Raw genomic sequence first — 27764 nt, 5'->3', positions numbered from 1 at the left:
CTGCCACGGAGCTGAGCTGGGACTTGAACCGAAATCGGCGGGCCTCCAACTGCACGCTCCCACACCCAGAGCTTCCACGCCAAGCGCAAACACGATCACCGGTACAACACCAACAATAATAGCACGATAATGAAGTGTGCAGTGTGCGAGGCGCTGAACTAGGGTCTCCGACATGCACGAGCTGACCCCTCACTCTAACCCAGACGGAGGATGCTACAGTCAGATTCTGGCCCCCATTCTACAGAAGAGGAAACTGAGGTTCAGAGAAAGAAGTCGCTCGTCCGGGCCGCACAGCGACGCCAAGACTGATTCCAGAACCAGGAGGCCATCCATCCCCTCCGCATCCGGCCCAGTCCCACCACCCGGTGGCCCGCGCCTCACCTGACCCTCCGGGCCCCGCGCCCACACGCGCCGCCCGCCCGCCCTCCCGGCGGCGCCAACTGTCAGACCCTCCTCCCTCGGCCCGGCTGCCCGCCCCGGAAGTACCGCCCTCGCCGCCGGAAGCCGGACCGACAGGCCCGCGGCCGCTCTAGCCCGCGGGGCCGCCACCAGCGAGAGTGCGGCCGCCACCGTCACGTGACCTCCCCGTCTCCCTGGCGCTCCCCTCCGCCCCGCGCTAGCGAGGAGCGCGGCCAATGAGAAGCGCTCTTGCCTGGCCCCCGCGGGCCCGCAGTCCAGCCGGAGTGCGCCTGCGCGCGGCGGGGGTGGCCAGGCGGGGCTCCAGCCTGGAAGGTGCGTGCCGGGCTGGGTCCGGGAGTGGGAGACGTGGAGTGCAGGTACTGTGCGATCTGGGGGCGCGGCGCCTCTGCAGCCCTTTTCGTGTTGTCCTTCCCTCTGTAATGCAGTTCTCCGCTTATGTGGTTCGATGTCTCTCTGTGTAGCCGTCCCTCCCTTTCTGTCGCATCCCGGTTAAATGGTCACCACCGCACTTCTGTCGCCATCACCTGCCTTCTGTCGCTGTCGACCCCCTTAATTCGCTTTCGTGCTAAGCCCGCATTGCCGCTCAGCGCTGCTGCCTTCCCCCTTTATGCTGCCATCCCTTCTTTTGTTGCTACTTTTTCCTTTATGAAGCCTTCACCTCTCCTGAGCCGTCATCACACACCCCGTTCACCTTCACACTTCTGTCACCTTCTCCTTATATCGCGGTCACGCTTCCCTTATGTCATTTTCACCCTTTATGTGTCTGTACCTCCCGTGTCTCCTCTGCTCCTGACAGTCACCGTCGTGCCTTATGTTCCCAGTTTCCCCCATAAGGAGCCACTCTGCCTTCCAGTTGCTTCTCATCCCTTTATGTGTCTGTCATTTCCCCGTGTCACTTCCCACTCACTCACCACCGTAGATGCTCCTCGAGCCGGTTTCCTGGGGGTGTCCCAGAATCCCAGCTCCACCACAGAACCTCTGGGTAACCTTGACCACCTGATCACACCTTTGCACTCTCAGCTTCCTCATCTGTAAACCCGCACAAGGACACCTGCGTCCAGGATGATTGGGAGGATTCTGCGAGCGTATTCTTGTGATGTGCGCAGCTTGATGTGGCGATTTGGGCTCATTATGTTATTAACCGTGTCACCCTCACCCTCATGCAGTCACCTCCATCACCTCTCCATTGTCACTCCCCCGCCTTCCCTCAGCTGCCCTCTTCATTCTCGTGACGTCAGCACACTCCCTGTATCATGATACCCTCTGCCACGGCAACCACCCCACGCCACCCCACGCCACCGCACGTCACAGTCTCCATGTCCTCATCTCTGCCACATCACCCCACCTGAGGGGGTGGCCCATTGGCCATCACAAACCTTGCTTGGGTAAATACTTAATCCCTAATCTCTACCACGTTGGATTGAGTGGTTTGCCCACCCCCAAAATGAGAGCATGGAGCTAATGCCCTAGTGGGAGTCCAGGAGTAGTTGGGGGCAGGGGGCGACTAGCTAGCTTAAACCCAGATTCCCTTGACTTCTGGAGTTGGGAGTACAGGGAGATGAGGCAGGTCCCAGCACACCTCAATTAAACCTCAGCAACCCTGAATGCCTGGGTAGAGAGGTAAGAATCTTATTCACTCAGCTTGCCTTAGCGAGGCAGTGTGGGACAGTGGTTAGCAATGTGTGCCTGGGAGCTGGAACCGTGGTTCCGATCTTGGTTCTAGCAAGTACTTAAATAGTGGCATGGCCTCCAGCAGGTGGATTCACATTCCTATGCTTCAGTTATTGCATATGGGAATGCAATATGGGAATACAAACACAAGTTATTCATTTGCCTAAATATTTATTAAGCACGTTCCTACATGCCCAGCACTATACTAGGCATGGGGGGGGCGGGGCACAGCAATAATCAAAACGGACAGAGATCCCTGGCTTCGTGGAGTTTACATTCTAGCAGGGGTAAGAGACAATAAGTGAACAGGTAAGTAGATTCTATGATGTGTTAGAAAAGGGATGGGAATACATGGTAAAGGTTGTAGTTTTATATATTTTTGTATATTTTAAAGATTGTATTTATTTATTCCTGAGAGATACAGAGAGAGGCAGAGACATAGGCAGAAGGAGAAGCAGGCTCCCTGAGGGGAACCTGATGTGGGACTCGATCCCAGGACCCCAAGATCATGCCCTGAGCTGAAGGCAGATACTCAAATCACTGAGCCACCCAGGTGCCCCAAGGTTAGAGTTCTAAATATAGGGGATCAGGGAAGGTTTTCTGAGGTGGTACATTTGAACAAAGACTTGAAGGAGGGGAGCGGTTGACGTGGCTCTATGGGGAAGAGCATTCTAGGCAGAGAGAACAGCAAATGCAAAGGCCCTGAGGTAGGGGCATGCATTGAATATTTAAGGAATAGCAAGGAAGTCAGTGAGGGAGGGGGGGTGAGGTTATAGGAGTGAGGGGGCAGATCATCTGGATCTCATGGGCCATGGAGAAGACTTTGGCTTTACTCTGAGTGAGGCGGGAGCCACGGGAGGATTTGGAAGAGAAGAAAGACTTAATCTGATGTGATGTGAAACAGCAGCAGCAGCTCCAGGACTCCTATCAAGGATGGATTGGCAAGAGCAGCCTGGTTGGAAGGCATGCCAGAGTTAAAGCTGCACTCCCATATCCTTTATATTTGGAGAAAGCTTCCAACATCCCTCTCAAAGACTGGAAGGGAGAGGAAGAGATGTTGGGAGAGTGTTTGAGAAGCCAGTGCCACCTCTGGGTTCAGGTGCTGTCGGGGGCGGAGGGGGGGCAGGGGTGGGCACCCACAGATCTACAGATGATAAACAACAGGAGAGGCGTTTCTCTACACCTGGGACCCTGAGGCAGCTCAGGATCAAATCCTGGCTTCACCGTTTCCTGGCTGTGTCCTTCTGTGCCAATGACTACACCTCTCGGTCTCTGGTTTCCTTATCTGTTATACGAGGCTAAGAAAAGGACTGTTGTGAGCAATGAAACACATAAAGTGCTTCCAGCAGCGCTTGGTTGAGTAAACAAGGAGCCCTGCCCTCTCGCCCCACTTCCTGCCCTCTCCCCGGGGAGGGGCGGGCGGGTGGGAGGTGGGCAACAGAAAGACATTCTGTCCTATTTTATGTTCATGAATTGGTTCGACATCATAATGTCCGGGAACAGAACCGAACTCTGGGTTCGAATTCAGTGCCAGCAAACGGACGCTGCACAACCCCAGCAGAAATTCCCTGACCCCTACTGCCTCGTCTGAAAAACAGTGCTCTGCCCCATGATGTGCAGTGGTGTGTTATTTTTGAGCTGAGACATCAACTATTACCATCATGGTGCCATTATATCCCTCCCCTGCTTTATTTTTCCCCAAGACACATACTCTATGTTTCACTCCTCTATATGTGGCCTCCCCCAAAAGAATGTCATCTGTACCAGGATTTTTTTTTTCTGTTTTGTGCTGTATTCCCAGTTTCCACCCAGTCCTTACCAGCAAGTAGTTACTGAACAAATACTAGTTGAATGAACAGATGGATGAATTGAGCACCTGCCTTGTCCTGCCCCTGTACTGGGTTGTACTGGGTTGTACTGGGCACACAGCAGTGGCTGAGACAGCCCAGTGATGATGCCCTCATGGGTTTCACGGTCCAGTGAGACAAATTTGTCACTGGGCAGTGGCATCCCAGAGGGCTGGGATTAGGAGAAGCATAGGCAGAGGATTAGGGCTGGGATGGAGAAGCCCAGGGACCATTGGAACCCAAAGAGGGAATTCTGGACCAGCCCAGGGATCTGGAAGGGCTTCCTGGAGGAGGAAGCACATGAGCTGATGGAATGAACGACATGAAAAGAAGAGAAAGGTGTGCTGGGCAGGAGCAGCAGCTGTGGGAGTGTTTGGTGGTGAAAGTGTGGTATCAGTTCGAGGAATCGAAAGATACTAAATATGGATGGGATGTAAAGGATGGTGAGACAGTAAGCTAAAGAGATCATTAAGGGGAGATCATTGAGGGCTCTGGGAACCAGTGAGGAGCTGAGCCTTTGTCCTGAGGACACCAGGGGGCGGTGGGAGATAGAGGTTTTTGAGCAGGAGAGGGATGAGTTTGACTCAGATGAGGGGGAGATTAGAAGGGTTGAGTGGAGGTTGGGAGCCAAGGGAGGTGGCAGGAGTGGGGACCCAGGTGGGAAAGGGCAGTCTGAGTCCACAAGTTGTGGAGGGTCCAGGACTGAGGCCCAGGGCTCCAGGGCAGTCAGGGAGGGTTTTCTAGAGGAGGCGGCACACAGACTGAGACCTGTGGGATGGAAAGACAGCTGTCCTTGAAGTGGGGACCGAGGAGAGGAACAGGTTTGGAAGAGATGCTAAGGACGGTTGGGGACATGGTGGGTGCGAGGGGTGTGGGAACCCCTGGGGAGAAGCATCTAGAAGGCCATGGGACTTCCAAAGCTAAAAATCAGGGAAGAGATGAGAGCTGGGGTCAGCTTTGGGCCCTAGAGGACATAGTAAGAAGTATGCCCTTTGTTCTGAGGGCAGTGGGGAGCCATAGAGGGGCTTTGAGCAGGGATGAAACAGCCTAGATATTTGAGTTCCAGCTCAGAAATATTCACCAATCACGATGTGTTTTGTTGTTGTTGTTTCCTTGTTTTGTTTTGGTTTTTTACCTATTTGTTTTTCAGACCAAGCATCTTCGCTCCCTAGGAAGGGCACTTTCTAGGGGTCCTTTGAAATAAAGGTTCTGCTGCTAAAAACAAAACAAACAAAGTTTACAAAACCAGTGCTCTGTTCTGTTTTCTGTAGACCTGATCTCAGACAGCTGATTGTCCAGTCCAAAAGGGTCTGCACAATCAAGTGAAAATCGACTCCTTTTAAACACAGTTCTGTGTTGAACCATATGGAAGGTCCATATGTTTGTAAATGTTTCCTGGGGAGTAGGCTGTCGGGCACTTCAGCAGCTCTCTCCGATGACTTGAAACAACCATAAATTGACCTTGAACTTTACTCTCGGGCTGAAAGGCCATAATCTGCACCGACCCATTTGCTCAGGGCTTAGAGCACATGCGGGTTATCATTGTGTATAAAACAAATGTCACTAGGTCTAGAGGGACTTCTATGAAAGTCTTTTCGCCAAGGTTTCCATTCTACTCCATTTCTTCTGTTTTCAACAAACATTTATGGAGTGCTTGTGATGTGCTGGGTACCAGGAGCAGGGAAATAAACCAAACACAGACTTAGCTTTTTAAGGGACACATAAGCCTATCTGTGATAAAAGTATGTACAGAGTACAGGGGACACACAGATCTCACCAGCAAGATGTTTTGGGGGTTTGCTAGTCTGCCTCTCTGCCATGGATGGGTTCATTGACTCTTCCCAGCAAATGTGAAGATGTGTCAATCTCCCTGTTGGTCTGAGGGTGAAAGTAAGGCTCAGAGAAGGGAGCCTCTCTTCCCAGGAACACACAAATGAGATCTGAACCCAGAGTAGTAGGACTCTGAGACTTGCTCCCTTAAAACATTCAAAGATCCCTCAGCCTCCGTGCCCCAGATGAGTATGAGATGATCCCCATTCTATAGAGAGACTAGTGGGGCTCAGAAAAATAAAGCCCCATATCTGAAGTCAGTAAGAGTGACAGGTGGGATTTGAACCTTGGAATCTGCAGTCTAAAGCACTGCTACAAAGGAGGAATCAAATCTCCCGCCCCGACCCATGGGTGGGGTGTTCAGGAACCTGTGACCCAGCACGTGTCTCAGAAACCCAGTGAGTTTTGCTTCCTCCTTTTCTGTGGGCTGTGGTGTCACACCCCAAGGCAGGCAGGGCACAAGCCAAGGGGCAGGGAATATCCTCTGGGCTGGAAGGGGCACACTTGGTGGCAAAGATGCATCCCGAGACCAAAGAAGCAGAGCCTAGGGGCCAGCCTGGGCATTGCCCTGGAGCCCCATGGGGGGGTGGGGTTCTAGGTTACTGGGAAGGCAGGGACTGAGCTGAGCTGAAGGAAATGCCAGCACCTGTCAGCCTGGCTCTGTCGGTCATGCCACCTTCGACTTTAGCCTCCACTGCACCCCTCGGGGATCTGGGGACGGGGGTGCTAGGTACTTATCCAACTGAGGCCATAGTCTTTTTCTGGAAACTGTGATGTGGAGGAAGAGGCATCCCAGCTAGGAGTCTGAGCTTCATAATTTAATTTCCAACGAAGTCCCATGTGTGTTTAAAAAAATAGTAACTAAAAGCCTATAATGGAAAGCAAGCATCTTGCCTTGGGGGTGGTGGGGGAACGCGGAAAAGGGTACCTTTTTTTCTTTTCTTTTTTTTTTCCTTTTTTTTTTTTTTTTTTTTTTTGGCTGTCAGGACCCTTGACAACAATCACATTTATTGAGAACCTCTTGCGTGTCCATTCTATACACTTGCTAGGTAGTAATTTCTTTAGCTCCAAGGAGTTGCTTCTCAAATTTCATATGTTCAGCACACACACACACACACAGTTTATTTATTCGTCCAGTCATTCATTTAACTTCTTTCAGCCTTTTCCTAAATTTGCTCCTCCTCAGCCTTCCATAAATCAGCTATTGGGGCTTCTATCCTTGACAGTCGCTCAGACCAAAACCCTTGGCTGTAACACACACACGCGTCCCCCACACAGCTAGAGGGAGTCTGCAGGCACCTGTATCAGTTCCCTGTGGCTGTTTTAACAAATCACCACAAACAGTGTGGCTTAAGACAACCAAAATTTATTCTCACCGTCCTGGAGGCCAGATGTCCAAAATCAAGCTGTTGGCAGGGCCATGCCCCTTCCTGAGACTGTGGAAGATTCCCTGCCTCTCCCAGTTTTAGTAGCTCCAGGCATACTTGGGTTTGTGGCCATATCACTGCAATCTCTGCCTCCCTGGCCCCGTGGTCTTCTCTGTCTCTCAGAGACAGTTATTGTATTTAGGGCCTACCTAAATGATCCAGGATGATGTTATCTCAAATCTTTAATTTAATTACATATACAAAGACCCTTTTTTCCAGTTAAGGTCATATTCACGAATTCTGGAGGTTATGGCCATGTTCGATATTTATATATATATTTTTGTGGCCACCATTTAACCACCTACAACACCCAAGGCAGATCGTGTCTCTCCTCCACTCAGAACATACCCATAGTCCTGTCCTCACCACAGTCCAGGCAGCCCTGCGTGATCTAGTCCTGTCACCTCTCTGACTCCTCTCTCCTTCTTCCCCACTGTCTACCCCACTATAGACACACTGGCCTCCTTGCTCTTCTCTACCCACATCAGGCACATTCCCGCCTCATGGCCTTTGCACTGGCTATTCCCTCTGCTTGAAACACTCTCCCTAGGAAGTCCATTTAGTTCCCTCCCTCCCCTTCTTGATGCTTTTTTTCTCAGGTATCCCCTTCTCAGCAAGACTCTCCCAGACCCCCTTATTTAAAATTGCTCATCCCTACCCCTGCCCTGCTTCCGTATGGCATTTATAACCTAACATAACTTACTTATTATCTCGTTTTTTTGTCTGTCTTCCCCGGTGTCTATTTTGTTCAAAGCGATATTTCTAGTGCCTAAAACAATACCTGGTACACGGATACTAAGTGTGTGTGAGATTAATAACAGCCTTATGAAAAGTAGGTACTATTGCTACCATGACCATCTTACAGATGGGAAAACTAAGGCACGGATTCCTTGTCACTTCTCAAGGTCAGTCACATAGTGCTACAGCTCCTATTCAAATCAGGCTTCTGGCTCTGGAATCCAGGATTAACTGCCTTGCAATCTAATCCAGTCTAAACCACTTCACCACCACTAGTTTTCTTTTTAAATACCTGAGGGGTATTTTGATAAAAAATATAAGTTAGAATTAAACCCACTGTTATTAGACCTGTAATCGCTATACAAGCTGGAAGCAAAAAGTCACTAATAATTTGAATGAACTCGTCTGCCTTACTATTTTTGATGTATTAGTGCCCACCCCATCCTTTACATCTCCATGCCCTACCTCTCCCTCAGTTTTGCTTTTGCTCATTTTATCTTCCCTAAATTTACATTGCCTGCTGTTCCAACCCCATATTTTTGTTTTTAAGTAATCTCTACACCCAACGTGGGGCTCCCACCCACAACCCGGAGATCAAAAGTCGCGTGCTCTAAGGACTGAGATAGCCAGGTCTCCCCAGCCCCATATTCTTAAGTAAAACATTTCTCGAGGAGGCCTTCGCAAATAAATACAAGGTTTCCTGCCCCACGCCTCCCCTCCCCCCGCTGGCAACCCTGCGGTCAGCCGCCTCTAAGACTGTTATCTTCTGCTTCTCCTGGTGACCTCTGGAATTCCAAATAACCTTGATCTGTTGCCTTTTTTGCTGGATCCATTTGGCCCATCCCCATTTGTCTCTGCAATAAAAGGAGGGGATCTAGCTGTGCTCTGCCCTTGCCAATCCGGGATCGGTCGTTGTGGGGGAAGGGGTTTCCAAATCATCCTTGCAGATCTAGGCTGGATCTTCCGGTGAGGGGGGGTACCTACCTCCCTTTTTGGAATTTACTTTTTCTTCCTTCTTTTTTTAAAGTCACAGTAATGCATGCGCAGTGATGCACGCCGTGGGACGCGGTAACACCTGTGTTGGCTTTCTAATTATTCCTTAACCTGCACAGAGATTTATTTTTTCCTCTACTTTTCTGTGAGTCGCTTATATCGCACAATTTTAAAAAAGAAAATAGGCGTGCAATAAAAAGCAATCCTCACCCACCCCAAATCCCACTCTCGGAGGCAACCACTTCTGACGCTGTCGCTTCTCTCAGAGATAAGCCTTTTCTGCATTTATCTGTTGACTTCCTGTGTGGTTGGAGGGGAGAGCATCCTGCCCCCGTTTCATTGGGAGAGGTGGGCGGGGAAGGTTCATTTCTCCGACGGTGGTCTCAAGCCCTGCTTGGCAGATAGGAGATGGGAAATGGGAAATCTTGTTTATCCTTCCAGCCAGAGCCTGGACTTCAGAAACAGAATTTTAAAATCCCTATCAAAATGTCAGTTGGCTTTTTTTTTTAAGAAAGCAAATACTGTTATCCAAACAGACTCCAGCAGAAAACCCACCGTGTCCTTCCGCTCTTGCCCCCACCGCGTAGCTTGGGCTGTGCCTTCTGCAGGTCTCATTCGCTGTATCTGGAAGTCCTATGATTCAACTTCGATCTCTCCATTTTATTTTATGAGGCTTTTACAACAATTTTTTTTTTAGTATAGCCGACATTTATTTTCGACGTTTTTCAACAATTAATTTTATTTATTTATTTTTGACTAGGTAATACATGCCCATGGTACAACAGTTCGCAAGGTTTGTAGACAAGACAGATGTGGGGTTCCTTTTTCTCCTTACCTGTGGCCTCCCTACCCCACGCTGGGGCCCCGGGGGGGGGGGACGGCAAAGCCCATCCCCCAGCCATATACTCTACCTACCCCCGCCAGGTTGGCGGGACCGTATCTGGGGGACCCGAGCCCCCCTTCTCCCTGCGGTGAGCCGGGGCGGGCTGCGCACTGCGCAGACTCCCCGCTGCAGTGGGCGGGGCCCCTCTGGCCCCGCCCCCTCCTTCCTCCCGCCCCTGCTCAGCCTGTTGGGGCAGTAGCTGGGGCCCCGCGGAGGTAGCAGCTGCCGCCTGCGGAGTAAGGCCGAGTCCCCTCCGGGGTAAGGTGGCGGAGGATGGCTAGGGGGATGGGCTGGGGACTGGCGGGGAGGCCCCGATAGTCCCGGGCTCCCAGCCTGAGCTGTCTGGTGGGGACCTGAGGGAGATGGCAGAGGAGCCACCTGGAAAAAGCTCGCCAGGTGCTCTCCGGGTTGCGAAACGCCGGGCAAAGATTTGGGGCTCCGCTGACCCCATCCATAATTGTCTTTTGGGGGAATGTGTAGGACAGACCTCGGAGAAGGGAAGGTACTAATGTGGAGCAGCGTGAGCATGAGTGAAGAGCAGCGTGGGCGCTCACGGGGGTAGGGTGGGCGCCAAGGGCGGCAGGGTGGGCAGCATAGAATGATGGGAAGAGAGCAAGACTTAGACCTTCGGGGATTTCGAAATCCCTGCTGACCAGCGGTCAGCTTCCTCCTTTTGGGGTGTCGGGCCCCATGCCAGTGGCCCCCGTGATCGCGGGCAAGGAGACCCAATGGATCCCGTGAGCCCAAGACTAATCTGCTTTCCATCATGTTCCCCCAAGGCCCAGAACACCCCCACAGTGCCAGCTTTTGTTCCCCACAGTTTGGAGACCCTGACACACCCACTTTCCTGCCTGGGCTCCGCATATCCCCTAGCTACCTGCCAAGATGAAGCCTAAACTGATGTACCAGGAGGTAGGTGGATCTGGGGCCCAATGGGATGGGGCTGGGCACAGTGCAGGGCAGAGGCCCCTCCAAGCTTCCCTGTCACCCCCTTTACCATACCCACCCCCTAGCTGAAGGTGCCTGCGGAGGAGCCTGCCAGTGAGCTGCCCATGAATGAGATTGAGGCTTGGAAGGCTGCGGAGAAGGTAGGAGCCCACCACCACCCTCATCCTGTCTCCAGCGTGGGCTGGGGTGGCTTCCACGGGGCTAACTCATCACCTCCTCCTCCCCACAGAAAGCCCGTTGGGTCCTGCTGGTCCTCATCCTGGCAGTTGTGGGCTTCGGTGCCCTGATGACTCAGCTGTTTCTATGGGAATACGGCGACTTGCATCTCTTTGGGCCCAACCAGCGCCCAGCCCCCTGCTATGATCCCTGCGAGTAAGTTGAGGAGGAGGGCCTCTGAGGGTGGGAGGAGGAGCCCTGCCAGGCCAGGGACACTTACACACTGAGCAGGACCTGCACTGAACCACACCCACTCCCTGTGACAGAGTGGTGACTGCAGACTCCCAGGTGCACTGTCACAGGGTCTTCTTTCCATCCCCCACCCCTTCCCCCAACACTGGTCCCATGACAGCCACAGCATCATATTCTGTCCAGATCTGTCAGCAGACAGGCACACAAACACACGACGTTTCCCATCACATCTGTGGACAGACAGACACACACACACACACAGATGTGTATATACTCATTCTGCACGTCTAGACAAGTGCACAGACACTCATATACATAGTCTTCCATCCTCTGTGGGCAGACAGGTGAGCACTCACATTGCCACCAGTTGTCTCTGGCCCCCTGTGGCTGATATCATTCCCCACCCTCCAGAGCAGTGCTGGTGGAGAGCATTCCCGAGGGTCTGGACTTCCCCAATGCCTCCATGGGCAACCCCTCCACCAGCCAGGCCTGGCTGGGCCTGCTCGCCGGTGCCCACAGCAGCCTGGACATCGCCTCCTTCTACTGGACCCTCACCAACAATGACACCCACACTCAGGAGCCCTCTGCCCAGCAGGTACCTGGCAACCTGGGTCCTAGGCTGGCAACAGGGGGGATGGGAGGTATGGGGCATGAGGGTGGAGGTAGAAGGGGTTTCCCCTGCAGCCCAGGAGATGGGTGGGCATGTCTCACACAGCGGGTTGGACCCTGGTGATTGAAAGCAGCTGTCTTCACATGGCCCCCTGGACAGGGGGTGTTTGTCACAGTCATCTGGAGGCCTCTGAATGTCAGGGTGTGGGTTTGATTACAAGGGATTAGACTGACAGATGTTGCTTGCCCACAAGCTGCCCCAACCCTGTCACACAAAGAAATGGAAGAGCAGAGTGGGTAACAGCCCAGTCTCAAATCATTCTGCCGCTGTCTAGCTGTGTGACCTGAGCGGGTCACCTCACTCCTCAGCCTTCAGTTGCCTTATCTGTAGAATGGGACCAACGTATAGCACTCGCCCTTATGATACTAAAGCAGGTGAATCCACGCAGATGCCAGCACAGTGTCTGACACAATCAGCCTTGCCTAAGCGTTTGCTTTATATCCTTGTTTCAGTGCACAGGCACACTTTAAAAACCATAAAACTTCAAGGTGTGTAAAGGAGCAGCCTGAGTGGATAACCCCTGCTTTGCAAAACACACTGAATTTGTCCCTTCTTTTTTCCTCCCCTCCGCTGCCTCTTGTTGTCAGAAGTGGGCTTAACATGTATTAAAATTGTGGGGCTCCTCGAGCACTGCCTGAAAAAAATAATTACAGAAGTTAAAAATGATATGAGCGCCCACTCCCTGCTGGCTCCCACTGGAGTGGTTCAAAGCACAGACATAGGAGGCAGGTGATCTGGGTTCAAATCCCACCTCACCACTGAGTTCTCCGTGCCCGGTTTTCTCCTCCGCACCTCGGGGATTATACTCAGCCTCATCAATGAGAGTGGTGAGAAATCGGTGAGTCCAGATGTGAAGGGGCTTAGAATGGGGCCCAGCTCACAGTAGGAGACAGGGAATCCTTGGCTGTTAGAGTTATTGGCGTCATCAGGCCTCACCCATACCTTCTCGGACCCCCAGCCTGTGCCATGCCACCAACATCCTGCAAGGTACTTGGAGGCCCCAGTGCAGTGCTAGGCATTGATGCTTCCAAGGCAGGATCTTGGGAAGGTCCCGGGCAGGACTGGAGTGGCAGGGAGGCCCCATGGGGCCCAGAGCACCAGTAATTAAAACAGATGAAAGGTTTTAATAGCTTAGCCTATAAACCCATCCCTCAGCGTACTGGCTAATGGAAAGCCTGTTCACTCCTGCTCGCAAATTGAAACCCAACATGAAAACAGCCTTTTGGGGTTGCTGCATGGGGTTGGAGAGCCGGCTGGCCCAGCCCCTCAGAGGCTGTCCCCTCTCCGCAGGGCGAGGAGGTCCTCCGGCAGCTGCAGACCCTGGCACCTCAAGGTGTGAAGGTCCGCATCACTGTGAGCAAGCCCAATGGGCCCCAGCCACAGGCCGACCTGCAGGCCCTGCTGCAGAGTGGTGAGCTAGAGAGCGCAGCTGTGGGTGGGCTGGGCCTGGGGGCGCCCAAGCTGGCTCCTGACAACCTGCCTATCACAGGGGCCCAGGTGCGCATGGTGGACATGCAGAAGCTGACCCATGGCGTCCTGCACACCAAGTTCTGGGTGGTGGACCAGACCCACTTCTACATCGGCAGTGCCAACATGGACTGGCGCTCCCTGACCCAGGTCTGCCTAGACCCTGCCCTCACACCCTTCATGGCTGCTCCCTGCTCCAGAGGGTGCCCAGCCTCCACCTGTACCCCTCTTCAGTTCCAGAGTCTTCTCTGTCCAGTCTGCAGTGGCTTCCTTCCTATCTCCTAGCAGGCCTTCCTAAATCCAGGCTCACCCAAATCCAGCTTTCCCTGCCTTCTGCCTGCTTCTGGAAGCCTGGGGTCTGCTCTGATCCCCAGTGACAGCTCCCAGCTCCTCTGAAGGACATCCAAAGCCCTGTCCACCAATTTTCCCTTCATTATTCAGTTCCCTGAGTGCCTGCTCTAAGCCCAGGACTGTCCCGGGTGATGCTGGGAACATGGCGATGGACCTCTTGGAACTGCCAGTCCAGTGTGGTGACAGGCTGGTCACCAGGCGGTGGCAGCCCAGAGGGTCAGGGCCAGGAGAGGGGACCCAGTCTGGAGTATCAGGAAAGGTCTTCCAAAGGAGGTGACAACTACTATGCTATCTATAGGATCTGCCAAGATTAACATAAGGCAGGAAAGAAGATACGGTTTAGGCAGTGATCATTTATTATTGATCACTCAACAAATATTTCCTGAGCCCCTAATCTTACTGATTCTTGTGAGGACATGCTGAAGACACAGCCACAGCTGAGACCTCCCCAGTGCCAGTCTTCCCAGTCCAGTGTCACCAGAAAGAGAAATGAGGGAAAACCAAGGGACGATGAAAGCCCAGAAGAATTGCCTGACATAGTCTGGGCAGTCAAGAGAGACCTCCTGGAGGAGGAGGCTCTCAGCTGAGACCTAAGAATGAGTAGGAGCTTGTCCTATAGAGGGTAGAAGCAACAGCATATGTGAAGGTTCAGGAAACCTCACATTTTGGAATAACCAAATGATTTGTACCAAAATTTTAAAAGATTGTAGCCTAGAGTCAAGGTCATGCCCATGCTGGGACTTCTGTTGCGGGGTGGGGGGAGGTGGGGAGACTGAGATGCAGATAGATGGGGAGATTGAGGGGCAAGGGGCAGAAAGTGGGGAAGGGGGCTCATGTCATCTGTGAGCACCAGGCCACCACCCCCAGGCTGAGCACTGCCCTCCCACAGGTCAAGGAGCTGGGGGTGGTCATGTATAACTGCAGCTGCCTAGCTCGGGACCTGACCAAGATCTTTGAGGCCTATTGGTACCTGGGCCAGGCGGGCAGCTCCATCCCGTCAACCTGGCCCCGACCCTATGACACCCGCTATAATCAAGAGACACCAATGGAGATCTGCCTCAATGGAACCCCTGCTCTGGCCTACCTGGCGGTGAGTCTTAGGGAAGAGGGACCCGGTCACTCACAGTCTCTGTCTAGCCCTGCCCGGTGTGGTGGGAGGGGAGTCCTGACCACTCACTCATACTCATTCTGCTGGGGCTGGGGCCGGGGCTATGTCCCAGCCTCCCTAGGTCTTGGTTTCCTCTTGAAAACAGCTGCCATAATTATCTGCGACCTTTCAGGCTAATGGGTTCATGCATGCTGAGCCCCTGGGGTAGCTCTGCGCTGCCCAGGATGGCTGCATGTGGCTCTTTTCATTGAAGTCAGCTAAAATTAAACATTGCTAAAAGTTCAGTACCTGAATTGCACCAGCCCGCATTTCAAAGGCTTAGTAGGTTCATGTAGCAAACGGCGGCGGTGTTGAACATTGTAGATAATGAACAGTCACATCACCGTGGAAAGGTCTCTTGGCCAGTGCCAGCTGTGCCCATGGCAGATATTGAGTACTGTATACAAGGCACTGCTGGTTTCAGCTCTTGATATTTCCTCCGGTTGGGGTGGCCAATCTAAATCCCCTTCCGTCTCTGCAACCCCACCAAGCAAGTCACCTGGCCAAGGCCAGAGTCATTGTGGAGGGCCACGGAAAGGCATGGATGTAGGGACATGTCATTCACTGGGGTCCTTTGCTCTAGTGGTCTCACACAGAAGGTTAAGGGTTCCCCCATCACCACGTCCCCTTCGGAGCTTGAATTTGCTCATCTGTCATGAGACTGGAGGGAAGTGGGTAAAGGGCATGGTGTCATATGGCACATAAGCAGGGTGAACCTGATGGGCTATGAGCAAGTCAGGGACACACATGATGACAGGAGAGGTCCTTAAACCAGAGCATGTATCAGAAACACAGGGAGGGCTGGTTAAAACCCAGATCCCCTGGGGCGCCTGGGTGGCTCAGGTCATAATCCCAGGGTCCTGGGATCGAGTCCCACATCGGGCTCCCCACAGGGAGCCTTCTTCTCCCTCTGCCTGTGTCTCTGCCTCTCTCTCTCTCTGTTTCTCATCAATGGGTGAATAAAATCTTTAAAAAAAAACAAACAGATCTCTGAGCCCCACCCCAGCGCCTGTTCAGTATGCCATGTGCAGTGAAGCCCAAGAATTTGCAGTTCTAACAAGTTGCAGCTGATGTTGCTGCTGGAGCAGGACCCTTCTGTCAAGAATCCCTGCGTTAGAGCGTAAATTCTGGAACCAAAAAGCCTAGGTTCAAATCTTGGCCCCATTTGTCAGCTGTGTGACTTTAGGCAAGTCACCTACCCTCTCTGAGCCTCAGCTTCCTCATCTCTAAAATGGACATGACAATTATCCGCCGCCTTCACGGAGGCTGAGGATTCAATGCAACCCACGGGACCTGGCTTGAGACAAGCTGTACCCAGGGTCCTCTGTGATGGCACCCTTTGCATGGCATGTGTCTTAACTGTCCCCATCACCCCCCAGAGTGCACCCCCACCACTGTGTCCCAGTGGCCGCACCCCAGATCTGAAGGCCCTGCTCAACGTGGTGGACAATGCCCGGAGTTTCATCTACGTTGCTGTCATGAACTACCTGCCCACCATGGAGTTCTCTCACCCTCACAGGTACGGCCGCCCCACGGACAGAGCTTGGGGCAGGGACCTGCCTCAAGCTGAAGAGGCAGAGGGAGAGGGAGGGATGAGGCCAGAATGCAGGCAGGGGGACCAAAGCAAAGGGAAGCCACAGGGAGAGGCAGAGGAGACCAGAGGAAGTAGGGACAGAAAAGGATGAGAATCGTGGGGTTGGGGGCAGGGCAGGGAGTGCGGGGTGTGGGATATCCATATCCGAGTCAGGGAGCAGAGAGAATGGGCTGGAGACAGGATGAGGGGCTCGGGGGCAGGAATGGGAGCTGGAAGCAGGATAGGGCATGTGGGATGTGAGGAGGCAGGAACAGGACTGGGAGCCAGAGACAGGGCGGTCTTGGAACGGTTTAAGGGCGCTTAGCAGCTAGAGAAGCCTCCCTGCAGCTCAGGGTAAGGCCACAGGTAAGGCTGCCCTCTGAATCCTGCACCCCCGTCCCCAAGGTTCTGGCCTGCCATTGACGATGGGCTCCGGCGGGCTGCCTACGAGCGGGGCGTCAAGGTGCGCCTGTTGATCAGCTGCTGGGGCCACTCGGAGCCGTCTATGCGGGCCTTCCTGCTGTCCCTGGCTGCCCTGCGTGACAACCACACCCACTCCGATATCCAGGTGGTAAGCACCCACTGCACACCCAGTCCTCAGCCCTTGTGCAGGGCAATGCCGAAGGCATAGGCCTTGTGGAGCTCACCTGTCATCTGACAGGCCTGACCCAGAAGGACAGGGCTGTGCCATGATGGGGAGACCGTGAGTCGGGCCAGAATGGTGGGGCCCAGGGAGGAGGACAGGACCCCAGATGGAGGAGGCATCATGACCAGGAAAGTGGGGCCCGGAGGAAGCATCTGCCTTAGCCTGGTCCAGCATGAGGGTGATCCAGGAGGCCTTTCAGGAATAGGGGATGTCTGAGTTGAGACCGAAGGGACACGTAGACATTCTAGAATGAAGGACAAAGGAGCAACAGGGTCTTTTCTTTTAGCCGGGGTTACTGATTCCCACTCTGCCGGGCCCTGCTCTGGCTCTGGTAGTTCCATGGGAAGCAGCCGGGTCCCCAGTCCTGCAGACCGGATTCCTCCCCTGGCCCAGACCCGGGGCCTCTCCAGCCCTACCTGGATCTCACGCTCCTTCCTGTCCTCCCCTGTCCTCCCCGCCCCCTCAGAAACTCTTCGTGGTCCCTGCGGATGAGGCCCAGGCCCGAATCCCATATGCCCGCGTCAACCACAACAAGTACATGGTGACCGAACGTGCCACCTACATCGGTGAGTGTCCCGAGTGCCGCCGTGGGGGCAGAAGGGGGCTCCAGGCACAGCTGTGGGCTCTGACTCTCTGACCCCACCCGGCAGGAACCTCCAACTGGTCTGGCAGCTACTTCACGGAGACGGCGGGCACCTCGCTGCTGGTGACACAGAACGGGCGGGGTGGCCTGAGGAGCCAGCTGGAGGCTGTTTTCCTGAGGGACTGGGACTCCCCTTACAGCCACGACCTTGACACCTCAGCTGACAGCGTGGGCAATGCCTGTCGCCTGCTCTGAGTCCCCAGCCCGGCAGACAGGCCGAGGCCTTCGAGGCCCCCGTGAGGCCCAGAGTCCTGGGTCCTGGCCCCTGTCCCCGTGCCCCCGCTTCTGTGTGCCCCATTGTGGCTCCACTGGCTCTCCCCTGCTCTCCTGCCTCTACCTCCACCCCTGCCGGCCTGATGCTGTGGCCCCAGGACCCAGCCCAGCTGGGGGAGGGATCAGCCCCCAAAGAAATGGGGGTGCATGCTGGGCCCGGCCCCCTGGCCCACCCCCCTTTCCAGGGCAAAGAGGGCTCAAGGTTACAATAAGAAGTAAATAACTTGTCTGTACAGCCTGTGCCTGACTGAGTGATATGAAGTGGGGCATCGGGGGAGGGCACAGCTGGCATGGTCCTCCCTTGGAGATGCAGTGTTTGCTGAGCCCTCAGCGTGTTACCAGGGTGGTTTGGCGTATCCTGAACCCACAGCATGTGCTGTGCCCTTAACAAGGATTTGGCATGTACTGAGCACGTAGCATGTGACTGCATATGCTGAGCCCTCAGCGTGGAATGCACAGGAGCCAGGAAGCGCTGAGCATGGAGCACGTGACCACATGGACTGGCGTGAGCTGAGCCTCGTGTAGCCAGCATAGGGTAGTGTGTGCCGTACACTCAGCACGTTCCCAGGTGGGCACACCCTGAACCATCACCGTATCCCAAGGGTGGATGCGTGTGTCTGAACACCACAGTGTACACCAAGCATGAATTTATGCCTCCCAAGTGAATCCATGGTTACCACGACCCAAGCATGGGTGAGTGCATGCCAAGTCCATAAGCATGGCAAGGGCAGGTCAACAGATGAGAACTTGGCGTTTGGCAAGCTTGGATTGGCACGTGATGGACACTTGGGTATGTTCCAAGGGTGGATTCCCGTGTGCCAAGTGCTTAGAATATTTAGGAGACAGGCCGTGCATGCGCACTGGGTGATGGCAGCCCAGCCTCCAGCCTGAGCCAGTGGCCCACGGTGCAGTGTCAGACAGCAGGGTCCCGTGCGCCAGCCTGAACCCCACCCCAGCCCCAGTCCAGGCCTCAGGCAGGGCTGCTGAACGGTTCTTTATTGAAATAGGCAGAGGCAGCAGGGCCGAGGGCATGCTCAGGGCCAGCGAGGTGCAGCCCCTTTCCTGTGTCCCTTCAGCCTAGGGGCCACGGGCCAGACCCTAAGGCCCTCCTGTGTTTGGGGTGTGTGTGCTGGCATGCACCGTGGGTGAGGGTAATGGGGAATTTCTGGATAACTATCTTTCTCTAAGAATAATTTGTGGGTTCAGGAAATGGCTTCTGAGGTGGGGATGCCAGCCCAGCTAGCGCAGCCCCCAGTGATGGGCAGGGCTGGGGTCACCATCAGTGGTGTCCACCGACATGCTGCAGAAAGCTGGTAGCCCGGGGTGGACCGTGTGGGTGAACGTGGTGGGCTGGGAGCCCCTGAGCCCGAGGCCCCCTGACACCCTCCAGGGTCCAGTCTGGCTCACTTAGCCATTCCCCAGGGCAGCTGCTGGGGTCGAAGAGCTCAGGGCCTGGCCCCTGTGGAGAAGAAAGGACCATCAGCCAAGAAGCCCCCGGACTTGGGAACCACCAGCCTGTCCCTCCTGGCCTCTCTCCAGTCCTAGTTGAACCCTCATCACTTCCTGAGGGCAATTTGTAGGTCCCAACCCCTCATTGCAACTTGGGAGCTCAAAGAGTCTGTGCGGAGACCTTAATGTGTTCTGATGGCATATTAGTGACTCTGAGGGTTTATCACTTCTTCCCGAGGGTGAGTGAGCACCTGCGAAGGCCTTGCTCTGAGTGCTGGGCCTTTACCACTTCCTGCAGGTAGATTAATGCATTCTGAGTTTTTATACAGCCTGAAGGTGGATGAGTGTGTGCTGAGCCTTGTCACATAGTAAGAGTAGGTTGGTATGTGCTGAACGTTATATCCTGAATATTGGTTAGGGTGTGCTGAGCCTTATATCCTGAAGTTATTAGTGTGTGCTGAGCCTTATGACTTTGTCGGCGTGGGTTAGTGTGTGCTGAATGTTATATCCTGAGTACAGATCATACCTGGAATGTGGGGTAGTGTTGGCTGAGCCCTGTTACATCCTGAGAGTGGACTGGTATGAGGTGAACCCTGAGCCAGCTGCAGGCAATGCAGATGGGTGGAGGGCAAGGCCTGGTTCACTCTGCCCCTTTCCTGAAGCTCGGGGAGGCCCTGACCCCAGAACCACCGGCACCCTGCCAGCCTACCGGGCTTACATCAGCATCCATGGTCATGTCCTTGATGTCTGGTCCATCCCCATCCCGCTGTGGCAGGGTGGGCGGCTCGGCGGAGGCCCCGAGGCGCTCTCCTTCTGCCCAGCCACTGCCCCGGCATGGCCCATCATCCTCAGGTGAGGCCTGGCTCAGCCGGATGAGGTTGCTGAAGTTGGAGTCGGACTTGGAGCCCGCGGGCGGCTTGCGGGCCTTGTGGCGACCCGCCAGGCGGCTGCCGTAGAAGGCCAGGATGGGCTCCGGGCCGGAGTCGGGCACCCGGCGGCCAGCGGCGGCCTTGAGCGGGGCCAGCATGTCGGGAACCACGTCGGCTCGGGTCTCGCCCCACAGCCCGCGCCCCACCTCCTGCAGACTCAGGTCATCCAGCTGATCGATGGCCCTCTGCACGCCCGGGGCCTTCTCTTCGCAGAAGAAGGGCCCGCTGCCCGCCGCGCTGCCCAGGCCCACGGGCTCCTCCTCCTCGGCCAGCCGGTAGTAGGGCGGCCCGTCTTCCGCGGCGGCCACCACGGGCGTGGCCGGCTTGCCCTCCACCTGCAGCGAGAGGCGGCAGCCGCGCAGCGAGAGCTGGTAGTAGCGGGTGGTCTCGTGGGCGCTGCGCAGCTGCTGCATGGACACGAAGGGGTGGCGCAGGGCGGCGCTGGGGCTGATGCGCTCGTGCGACTCCCACGTCAGCATGCGCTTGATCAGCTCTACCATGCTCTTGAGGTCCGCGTGCTCCGCCAGCGCCTCGCGGTCCGGGAAGGTCAGCCGACCGGCCGCCCCGCCGCCATTCACCGTCTCAATCTGGTCCAGTGATTTGAGCATGTACTTGCGGCGCTCCAGTGGGCGCACCTGGTGGGACACGGTGGGTGCGGGGTTGCTGTCGAGTCAACCTCAGGTGCTCCTGAAGGGGGGCCCACGTATGACCCCCCCCATCTCCACCAGTTTCCAGTCTGCCCTCCAGTCTGGTCCAGAGCTCGCTCGTTGCTATGAAGTCCACACACCTGAACCTCGATTTCCAGTTCTGCCCGTGATCTGACTTGGAGCTCTCTTGCTGCTGGGAGGGCCACACCTACTCCCCGACACCAGAACCCCTCTCGTCTGACCCGGGGCCCTCCTACTGCTGCAGGAAAGATATCAGACTGGGTTCTTTGATCCCCCTGCCATCTCACCCAGAGTCTCACTGAGCCAAGTTTCACTTCTCCGCCAGGCCTTCAGAGCTCTCCTGAACCATGGGTCCAGCCCCTACCAGCCACTCGCAGAGGGGCTGCCCCAAAACTCTAGTCCTCCTTGGAGTCGAGTCCAAATCCAGATCCCCAAGCCCAGCCCCTCCAGGCCCCCCAGCAGTCGGACCTCCTCGCTCCACTAGCTTGCCCACCCCTAGCCATGGAACTCAGAGGAGCCGCCACACACTTGCAGTGCCGTACGGTCTCAGCCACATCTTGCTGTGGCTACCCCCGCGGCTGACCCTCAAACTTCCGGTCCTTTCTGAGGTCTAACATACATTTTATTTTTTCCCTTGGTGCAGCAGCCCCCACACCGCCTGCCCTCGCCTCACCTGCCCCCCTACCTTGGTCTCGGCCAGGTAGTCGGCCGAGGACTTGAGCTGCCAGGGGTTGCTGGCATCGGGGTGGGGGTTGCGCTTGAAGAAGTGGTAGGCCTTGCGGGCGGCGTGCAGCAGGTGGGGCTTGGGCAAGCCCTGCGTCTCGCAGATGTAGCGCACCTGGTCGTACTCATTGTTGCCCGGGTAGAGGGGCCAGCCCAGGTGCAGCTCGGCCATGACGCAGCCCAGGGACCACACGTCCACCTTCTCACAGAAGGGCAGCCCCAGCAGAATTTCGGGGGCCCGGTAGAAGCGCGACTGAATGTACGGCTCCTTCACGTAGCGCACCTCGCTGAAGATGCTGGCTGAGCCGAAGTCAATCACCTGCGATGGGGCGGAGGGAGGCAGGTGGGCCCAGCAAGGGACGGGGACGACCCATCTAGGTCTCCCCTGTGTGTCTCACCCGCCCGAGTCTTTCCACATCTGCCATCTAAGTGTCCCTGTGTCTGTGAGTCAATGTCTCTTATTTGTGTCCTTATGTTCACTGGTCTTTGTCTGGTTTGTGTGTCTGTTTCTCCGTCTCTTTCAAGTAGAACTTGGGCCTGAGAGGGTGGACCCCTCTCCATACCTGTCCATCAGCAAATCTGGCTGGCTCCACCTTCTGAGCAGATCCAGAATCAGCCCACTCTACATCCCACCCTCTGCTCCCCTGCGCCGCACCCCCCTCCCCCGCCTCCCTGACCTGTCCTCCAGCATCACCCACCAAGGCCAGGGTAGGGGCCTCCTCGCTGGTGTCCATGCTCCGCCCCCCTCGCACCCTTCTCTGCTCACCATGCACACCCCACAGGATCCTGTGCACACCCGAGTCAGATCAAGTCCTTCCCCTGCTCAGAATCGTCCCCTGTGGCTTTATCACGTCCTGTGATGAAAGCCAGAGTCCTCACTGTGGCCCCAAGGCTCGAGCCATCTGCGCCATCACCTCTCTGCCTTCAGCGCCTCCCGTTCTCCCTCTCACATGGGTGTCTCACTGTCCCTTGAACAAGCCAGACACATTCTCAGCTCAGGGCCTTTGCACTGGCCATTCCCTCTGCCTGGAATGCTCTTTCCCCAGATGTGCACACGGCTTCCTCATCTCAGGTCTCAAATGTCACCTTCTTTATAATTTTTTTAAAAGATTTTGTTTTAAAAAAAGATTTTATGTATTTATTGATGAGAGACATAGAGACAGAGGCAGGCACAGGCAGAGGGAGAAGCAGGCTCCCTGCCGGGAGCCCGATGCAGGCCTCGATCCCAGGACCCCAGGATCACACCCTGAACCCATAGTAGATGCTTAACAGCTGAGGTACTCAGGTGCCCCTCAAATCTCACCTTCTCAGTGAGACCTCCCCTGGCCATCCTCTGAAAAGCAGCCTCCCTGCCCCCGCTGTTCCTATCCCCCTTCCTGGCACCCTGCTTTTCTCCAGAACTCTTAACACCATTTCACATCCTATATGTTTTACCTTTAGGTCTTCATTTTCGCTCTACCCAGCTAGGATGCCAGTCCCCTCAGGGTAGGGATTTTGTTCACTGCTGCATCCCTAGGTGCCTAGAACAGTGCCCAGCACACAGTCGGGGGCTCAGTTAGGAGCGAATGAGTGAATGAATGGGCTTTACGTCCCTGCCTTTCTGGTTCTTTCTGCGTTTTTTTGTGTATCTCTCTCGTTCTTTCTTTGCCTCTTCATTGCTTGCCTGTTCATTGTGTCTCTCACCTCCCCATGTCTCTCTCTGTCTCCATCTCTGTGTCACCTGCTAGGAAGACACCTCCCCAAAGCCCCGCCCTCTTCTGTCCTCATCAGGCACCGTCAACACCCCTCAGAGGCCCTGGGAACAGGACAGGGGCCGGCACTGTGGATGGCTGAAAGTCTTTCTCTCCCAGTGCCACTGGGAGGCGCCATATGCCATTTTTCACTCTAAATCTCCAAGACGCTAGCTTGATCCCTGCCTCAGTTTCCCCCTCTGTGTGTCTGCTTTTTGTTCAGCCATCCCTCGACTTCTATTTGCAGAAGGTGGTACGACGGAAGGTTATTAACCCGGATTCTGAGTGCGGACGACTGAGGCCTGAATCTCAGAGCTTGAGGGGCCCTGGACACTCAGTGTTCATGGGATCCATTCACTCGTTCATTCCACAAACACAGGAAGGGTGCGGACCCTGGCCAGGTGGTGTGGATCTGTCCAGTCTGTCTGTCTCCCGCTGCATTTGTGGGAGTCTCTCCTTCCTTGGGGCTGCGTCCTTCCATCTCTTGGGGCAAAATGATCTGCCCTTTCCTGCCTGCACATCTCCCTGTGACTCTGACATTCATTTCTCATTGGCTCCGCCACAGCATTGTGTTGGGAGATGCCGAGGACGCAGTGGTGACCAAAACTGACCTGGCCCTGCCTTCACAGCCCTGCCCGCTCCTAGTTCAGACCCATCACCAGACAGTAACAAACCCAGAAGTGGACAGAGGGACCAGGTCTGGGATTGGGGGGGACCCGACAGGGGTCCAGGGTAAAGGGGCCAAGTCTGGGATTGAGGGGAGCACAGGAGAGGGGTCCAGGGCAGAGGGGCTGGGGCTGGGATGGGGAGCCCAGGGGCTTATGACATGCATAGGAGGTGCCTCTGTGTGCCCAGCACAGGGTCAGGTCCAGAGCAGGTCTTCAGTCAATGTTTGTTGATGAACAAACTCTGTGACAGAAGAATGACACTTCCAGTCGCTCGGCCGTCAGGCTCTCATCCCCAATCAAGTCCTCTCTTATAGCTCACGTAAGATCAGTCAGCAGATCCTGTTGTCAGTAGCTTCAAACCTACCTAGAACCCACCACGTCCCTTCCTCCCACTATCCCAACTCCATCCCCGTACCCAGGCCTTCCACCTGGAGCGGAGCTGCCACCCCTCACTGCACCCCTGCTCCTGCCCTGCACAGGCTGTTGCCCTCATGCAGCCAGAGGGACCCTGTGAACCCCTGATCGAGATCACAGCCCCTCTCTGCTCAGAAACCTCCTGTGGCCCCATCTTACAGAGAATAAAACCAGTCCTCATGGGCACCCGGGTGGCTCAGTGGTTGAGCGTCTGCCTTTGGCTCAGGTTGTGATCCTGGGGTCCTGGGATCAAGTCCCACATCGGGCTCCCCACAGGAAACCTGCTTCTCCCTCTACTTATGTCTCTGCCCCTCTGTGACTCTCATGAATAAATAAATAAACTCCTAAAAAAACAAAAACAAAAACAACAGTCCTCACTGTGGCCCACAAGGCCCTGTGTGACCTGGCTCCGTCACCTTCCTGATCCCATTTCCTCCCTCTTCTCACTCTGCTTCAGCCACACCGGCTTCCTGGGTGCTTCTCAAACACATATACTCAGATCACTCCTACCTCAGGGCCTTCGCACTAGCTGTTCCCTCTACCCAGATGTTTTTTCCCCAGATGGCTACATGGCAACCTCCTTCCGTTGGGACTTTCCTCAAATGTCACCTTCTCAGTGAGGCCTCCCTGACGGCCGTGTCTACAACTTCACTCATGATCACTGTCACCAAGCAACACCCCACATCCTCCTCCTCCCTACTGATCTTTTCTCCTTCTCACTCACTTATTTGACTCACTTCTCACTCACATACCATATTTATCTTGGTGACTCTGTTTCCCCCCACTAGAATATCAGTCCCACAAAGACAAGACCAGGCCAGAGGAGCTGAACTATGAATTAGACAAGGACTGGGAGGTCTCAGGTCCAGGATAGAGAGGATGTCAGAATCTGGACAGGAGGTGGGGAGGATTTTAGGGCCAGGAGGTGGGAAGAGGCATCACGGGCAGGGAAGGGGAGACATCCAGGCTGGGACGTGGGACAAGGGAGACCTTAGCGACAGGAGAGCATCCAGGGCTGGGGGGAAGCTGAAAGAAGACAGGGATGAGGGATGCCACCACCGCAGGGCCGCCCCACTTACCTTGACCCTGAAGGGGCAGCGTGTCTGATCCACCAGCATGATGTTCTCGGGCTTGAGATCAGCATGGATGATCGCCAGCTCCTTGAGCCGGGCCAGGGCTCTGAGCACCTGCAAGGTGACCGTGCGGATGTGGCGGGCAGGGAGGGGGGCGAAGTTGTTCTCCTTCTGGAATTCGAAAAGGTTTTGCTCCAGCAGCTCAAAGACCAAGTAGAACTTGAGGGCGTCGTGGAAGAACTCGAGGAAGCGGATGATGTGGGCCTCCTCCGGGTCCAGGCCCCTCATGCAGCGCAGTAGCTTCAGCTCGTTCTTGATGATGCGGTTGCGGTAGGCGTCATTCTTGAGGATCTTGATGGCCACCATCTCGCCCGTGCTTCGCCGCCAGCCCTTGGCCACCTCCCCGAAGGTGCCCTTGCCCAGCACCTCGATGATGTCATAGCAGTCGGTCTCGGACTGGATGGTGGCCATGGTGCCCCTGCCACCAGGAGCTGCCCGGCTGCCACCCCCGCCCCACAGGCTCTGCCTTCGAAGCCTTCCGGCCCGCCACCGGCTCCGAGGCCCCCCCAGCGGGGGAAAGAGAACTGCACTCGTGCCTCCCGCCAAGAGGATCCCCCCCACCTCCCTGGCACCCCCCAGCCCCCTGGGCCACACTGCCAGTCTGCCAGGGGCCACACCCCTCCCCCAAAGCCTTCCTGGCTTGGGACGAGGGGCCCTAGGCCCCCCCGAATGGGCTCCAGCGTTGCTGAGTGGCTCTGGTTCTGTTGTCGGAGACCTGAGCCCCAGGCTGGAATGGGGGGTGGGGTGGCAGGTGGAGCCCCCTCCCCCACCCTGTGGCGGAACCCCAGGGGCTGGACAGTTGAAGGGTCGGCTGAGAAGGAAGCCCAATCCTGGACCTCTAGCATGGAGGACTGAGACATTCCTAACCAAAGGTGAAGAGCCAGGATGTTGTGTGTGTGTCTGTGTGTGTGTGTGTCATTGTTCAGCAAACACCTGCCTCTGACTGTGGCTGCCATGGGAGAGGGAGGCTGAACCAGGGCCAGGTGGTAAAAGGTCTTGAATGCCAGGCTAAGGAGACTGGACTCATTTATCTTAGGGTACTGGGGAGCCACAGGAGGGCTCTGAGCAAGGGAGGTCAGATTTTTTTTCAGATTATTTATTTATGGGACACCTGGGTGGCTCAGCAGTTGAGCATCCGCCTTAGGCTCAGGGCTTGATCCTGGGCTTCCGGTATCGAGTCCTGCATCAGGCTCCACAGGGAGCCTGCTTGTCGCTCTGCCTATGTCTCTGCCTCTCTCTGTGTGTCTCTCACGAAAAAATAAAAATATTTTATTTTTTAAAGATTTTATTTATTTAATTCATAGAGACAGAGACACAGGCAGAGGGAGAAGCAGGATCCATGCAGGGAGCCCGAAGTGGGACTCGATCCCAGGTCTCCAGGATCAGGCCCCGGGCTGAAGGTGGCACTAAACCACTGAGCCACCCAGGCTGCCCATAAAATCTTTTTTTAAAAACTTACTTCTTGGGATCCCTGGGTGGCGCAGCGGTTTGGCGCCTGCCTTTGGCCCAGGGCGCGATCCTGGAGACCCGGGATCGAATCCCACGTCGGGCTCCCGGTGCATGGAGCCTGCTTCTCCCTCTGCCTGTGTCTCTGCCTCTCTCTCTCTGTCTCTCGTGAATAAATAAATAAAAATATATTTAAAAAAAAAAAACTTACTTCTTAAAAAAATAAATAAATAAATAAAAACTTACTTCTTATTTACTTACTTACTTACCTACTTATTTGAATGAGAGAGAGAGAGTGCGCATGAGCAGGGGGAGAGGCAGAGGGAGAAGTAGACTCCCTGATGAGCAGGGAGCCCAACACAGGGCTCAATCCCTGGATCCCAGGATCATGACAGGAGCTGAAGGCAGACGCTTAACTGACTGAGCCACCCAGACACCCCAAGGGAGGTCAGATTTAAGTGTCGGAAAGCTACCCTGAGAATAAGAGCGAAAAGGAGGGGATGAAACTGGAGGCCCAGGTGAGGGAGGTTGGGATGCAGGGGAGGAGGCTGGTGTATGAGACAGGAAACCAGGAGGCCAGGCTGTGGGACTGACAGGTTGTGGGGGAAGGGGGAGAACCATTGGGAACAAGGCCCAGGGCTCAGGGCTGGTCCCTGGGACAGGGACATG

At 55.2% G+C, this 27764-nt stretch overlaps 2 protein-coding genes across 10 annotated transcripts; one reads left to right on the top strand and one right to left on the bottom strand.

The window, feature by feature from the left end:
• The first annotated feature begins 630 nt into the window (after positions 1 to 630).
• On the top strand, positions 631 to 18168 carry PLD3 (phospholipase D family member 3). 8 transcript variants are annotated; one of them, XM_072777678.1, is made up of 13 exons: positions 653 to 776; positions 9687 to 9719; positions 10630 to 10721; positions 10823 to 10897; positions 10987 to 11129; positions 11577 to 11760; positions 13126 to 13246; positions 13325 to 13452; positions 14543 to 14743; positions 16180 to 16319; positions 16779 to 16944; positions 17486 to 17585; positions 17670 to 18168. In XM_072777678.1, the coding sequence occupies exons 3-13, from the start codon at positions 10695 to 10697 to the stop codon at positions 17855 to 17857; spliced, it is 1473 nt and encodes a 490-aa protein (XP_072633779.1). In that variant the 5' UTR covers positions 653 to 776; positions 9687 to 9719; positions 10630 to 10694; the 3' UTR covers positions 17858 to 18168. The 8 variants fall into 8 exon arrangements, with proteins under 8 accessions (XP_072633796.1, XP_072633779.1, XP_072633773.1 ...); XM_072777672.1 differs by having other exon boundaries at positions 10589 to 10721; XM_072777682.1 differs by having other exon boundaries at positions 677 to 732; positions 10589 to 10721.
• Positions 18169 to 18916: 748 nt separating this feature from the next.
• HIPK4 (homeodomain interacting protein kinase 4) lies at positions 18917 to 26349 on the bottom strand. 2 transcript variants are annotated; one of them, XM_072777640.1, is made up of 4 exons: positions 25596 to 26349; positions 21667 to 22023; positions 20094 to 20948; positions 18917 to 19394 (listed from the first exon to the last, which is right to left on the bottom strand). In XM_072777640.1, the coding sequence occupies exons 1-4, from the start codon at positions 26058 to 26060 to the stop codon at positions 19215 to 19217; spliced, it is 1857 nt and encodes a 618-aa protein (XP_072633741.1). In that variant the 5' UTR covers positions 26061 to 26349; the 3' UTR covers positions 18917 to 19214. The 2 variants fall into 2 exon arrangements, with proteins under 2 accessions (XP_072633741.1, XP_072633747.1); XM_072777646.1 differs by having other exon boundaries at positions 20103 to 20948; positions 25596 to 26347.
• Positions 26350 to 27764: the final 1415 nt, after the last annotated feature.

This window comes from Canis lupus, chromosome 1 (genome assembly GCF_048164855.1).
Source record: "Canis lupus baileyi chromosome 1, mCanLup2.hap1, whole genome shotgun sequence".
Taxonomy (NCBI): Eukaryota; Metazoa; Chordata; class Mammalia; order Carnivora; family Canidae; genus Canis; species Canis lupus.
This window is presented reverse-complemented; position numbering and strand designations above follow the sequence as displayed.

Excerpts from the sequence above, each read along its gene's own strand:
- PLD3 (XM_072777695.1), top strand. The coding sequence starts at position 10,695 with ATGAAGCCTAAACTGATGTACCAGGAG. Across the intron at positions 10,898-10,986 it reads CTTGGAAGGCTGCGGAGAAG|AAAGCCCGTTGGGTCCTGCT; the intron begins GTAGGAGCCCAC and ends TCCTCCCCACAG. Across the intron at positions 11,761-13,125 it reads AGGAGCCCTCTGCCCAGCAG|GGCGAGGAGGTCCTCCGGCA; the intron begins GTACCTGGCAAC and ends CCCTCTCCGCAG.
- HIPK4 (XM_072777640.1), bottom strand. The coding sequence starts at position 26,060 with ATGGCCACCATCCAGTCCGAGACCGACTGCTATGACATCATCGAGGTG. Across the intron at positions 22,024-25,595 it reads GCTGCCCCTTCAGGGTCAAG|GTGATTGACTTCGGCTCAGC; the intron begins GTAAGTGGGGCG and ends GCCCCATCGCAG. Across the intron at positions 19,395-20,093 it reads TGGATGCTGATGTAAGCCCG|GGGCCAGGCCCTGAGCTCTT; the intron begins GTAGGCTGGCAG and ends TCTTCTCCACAG.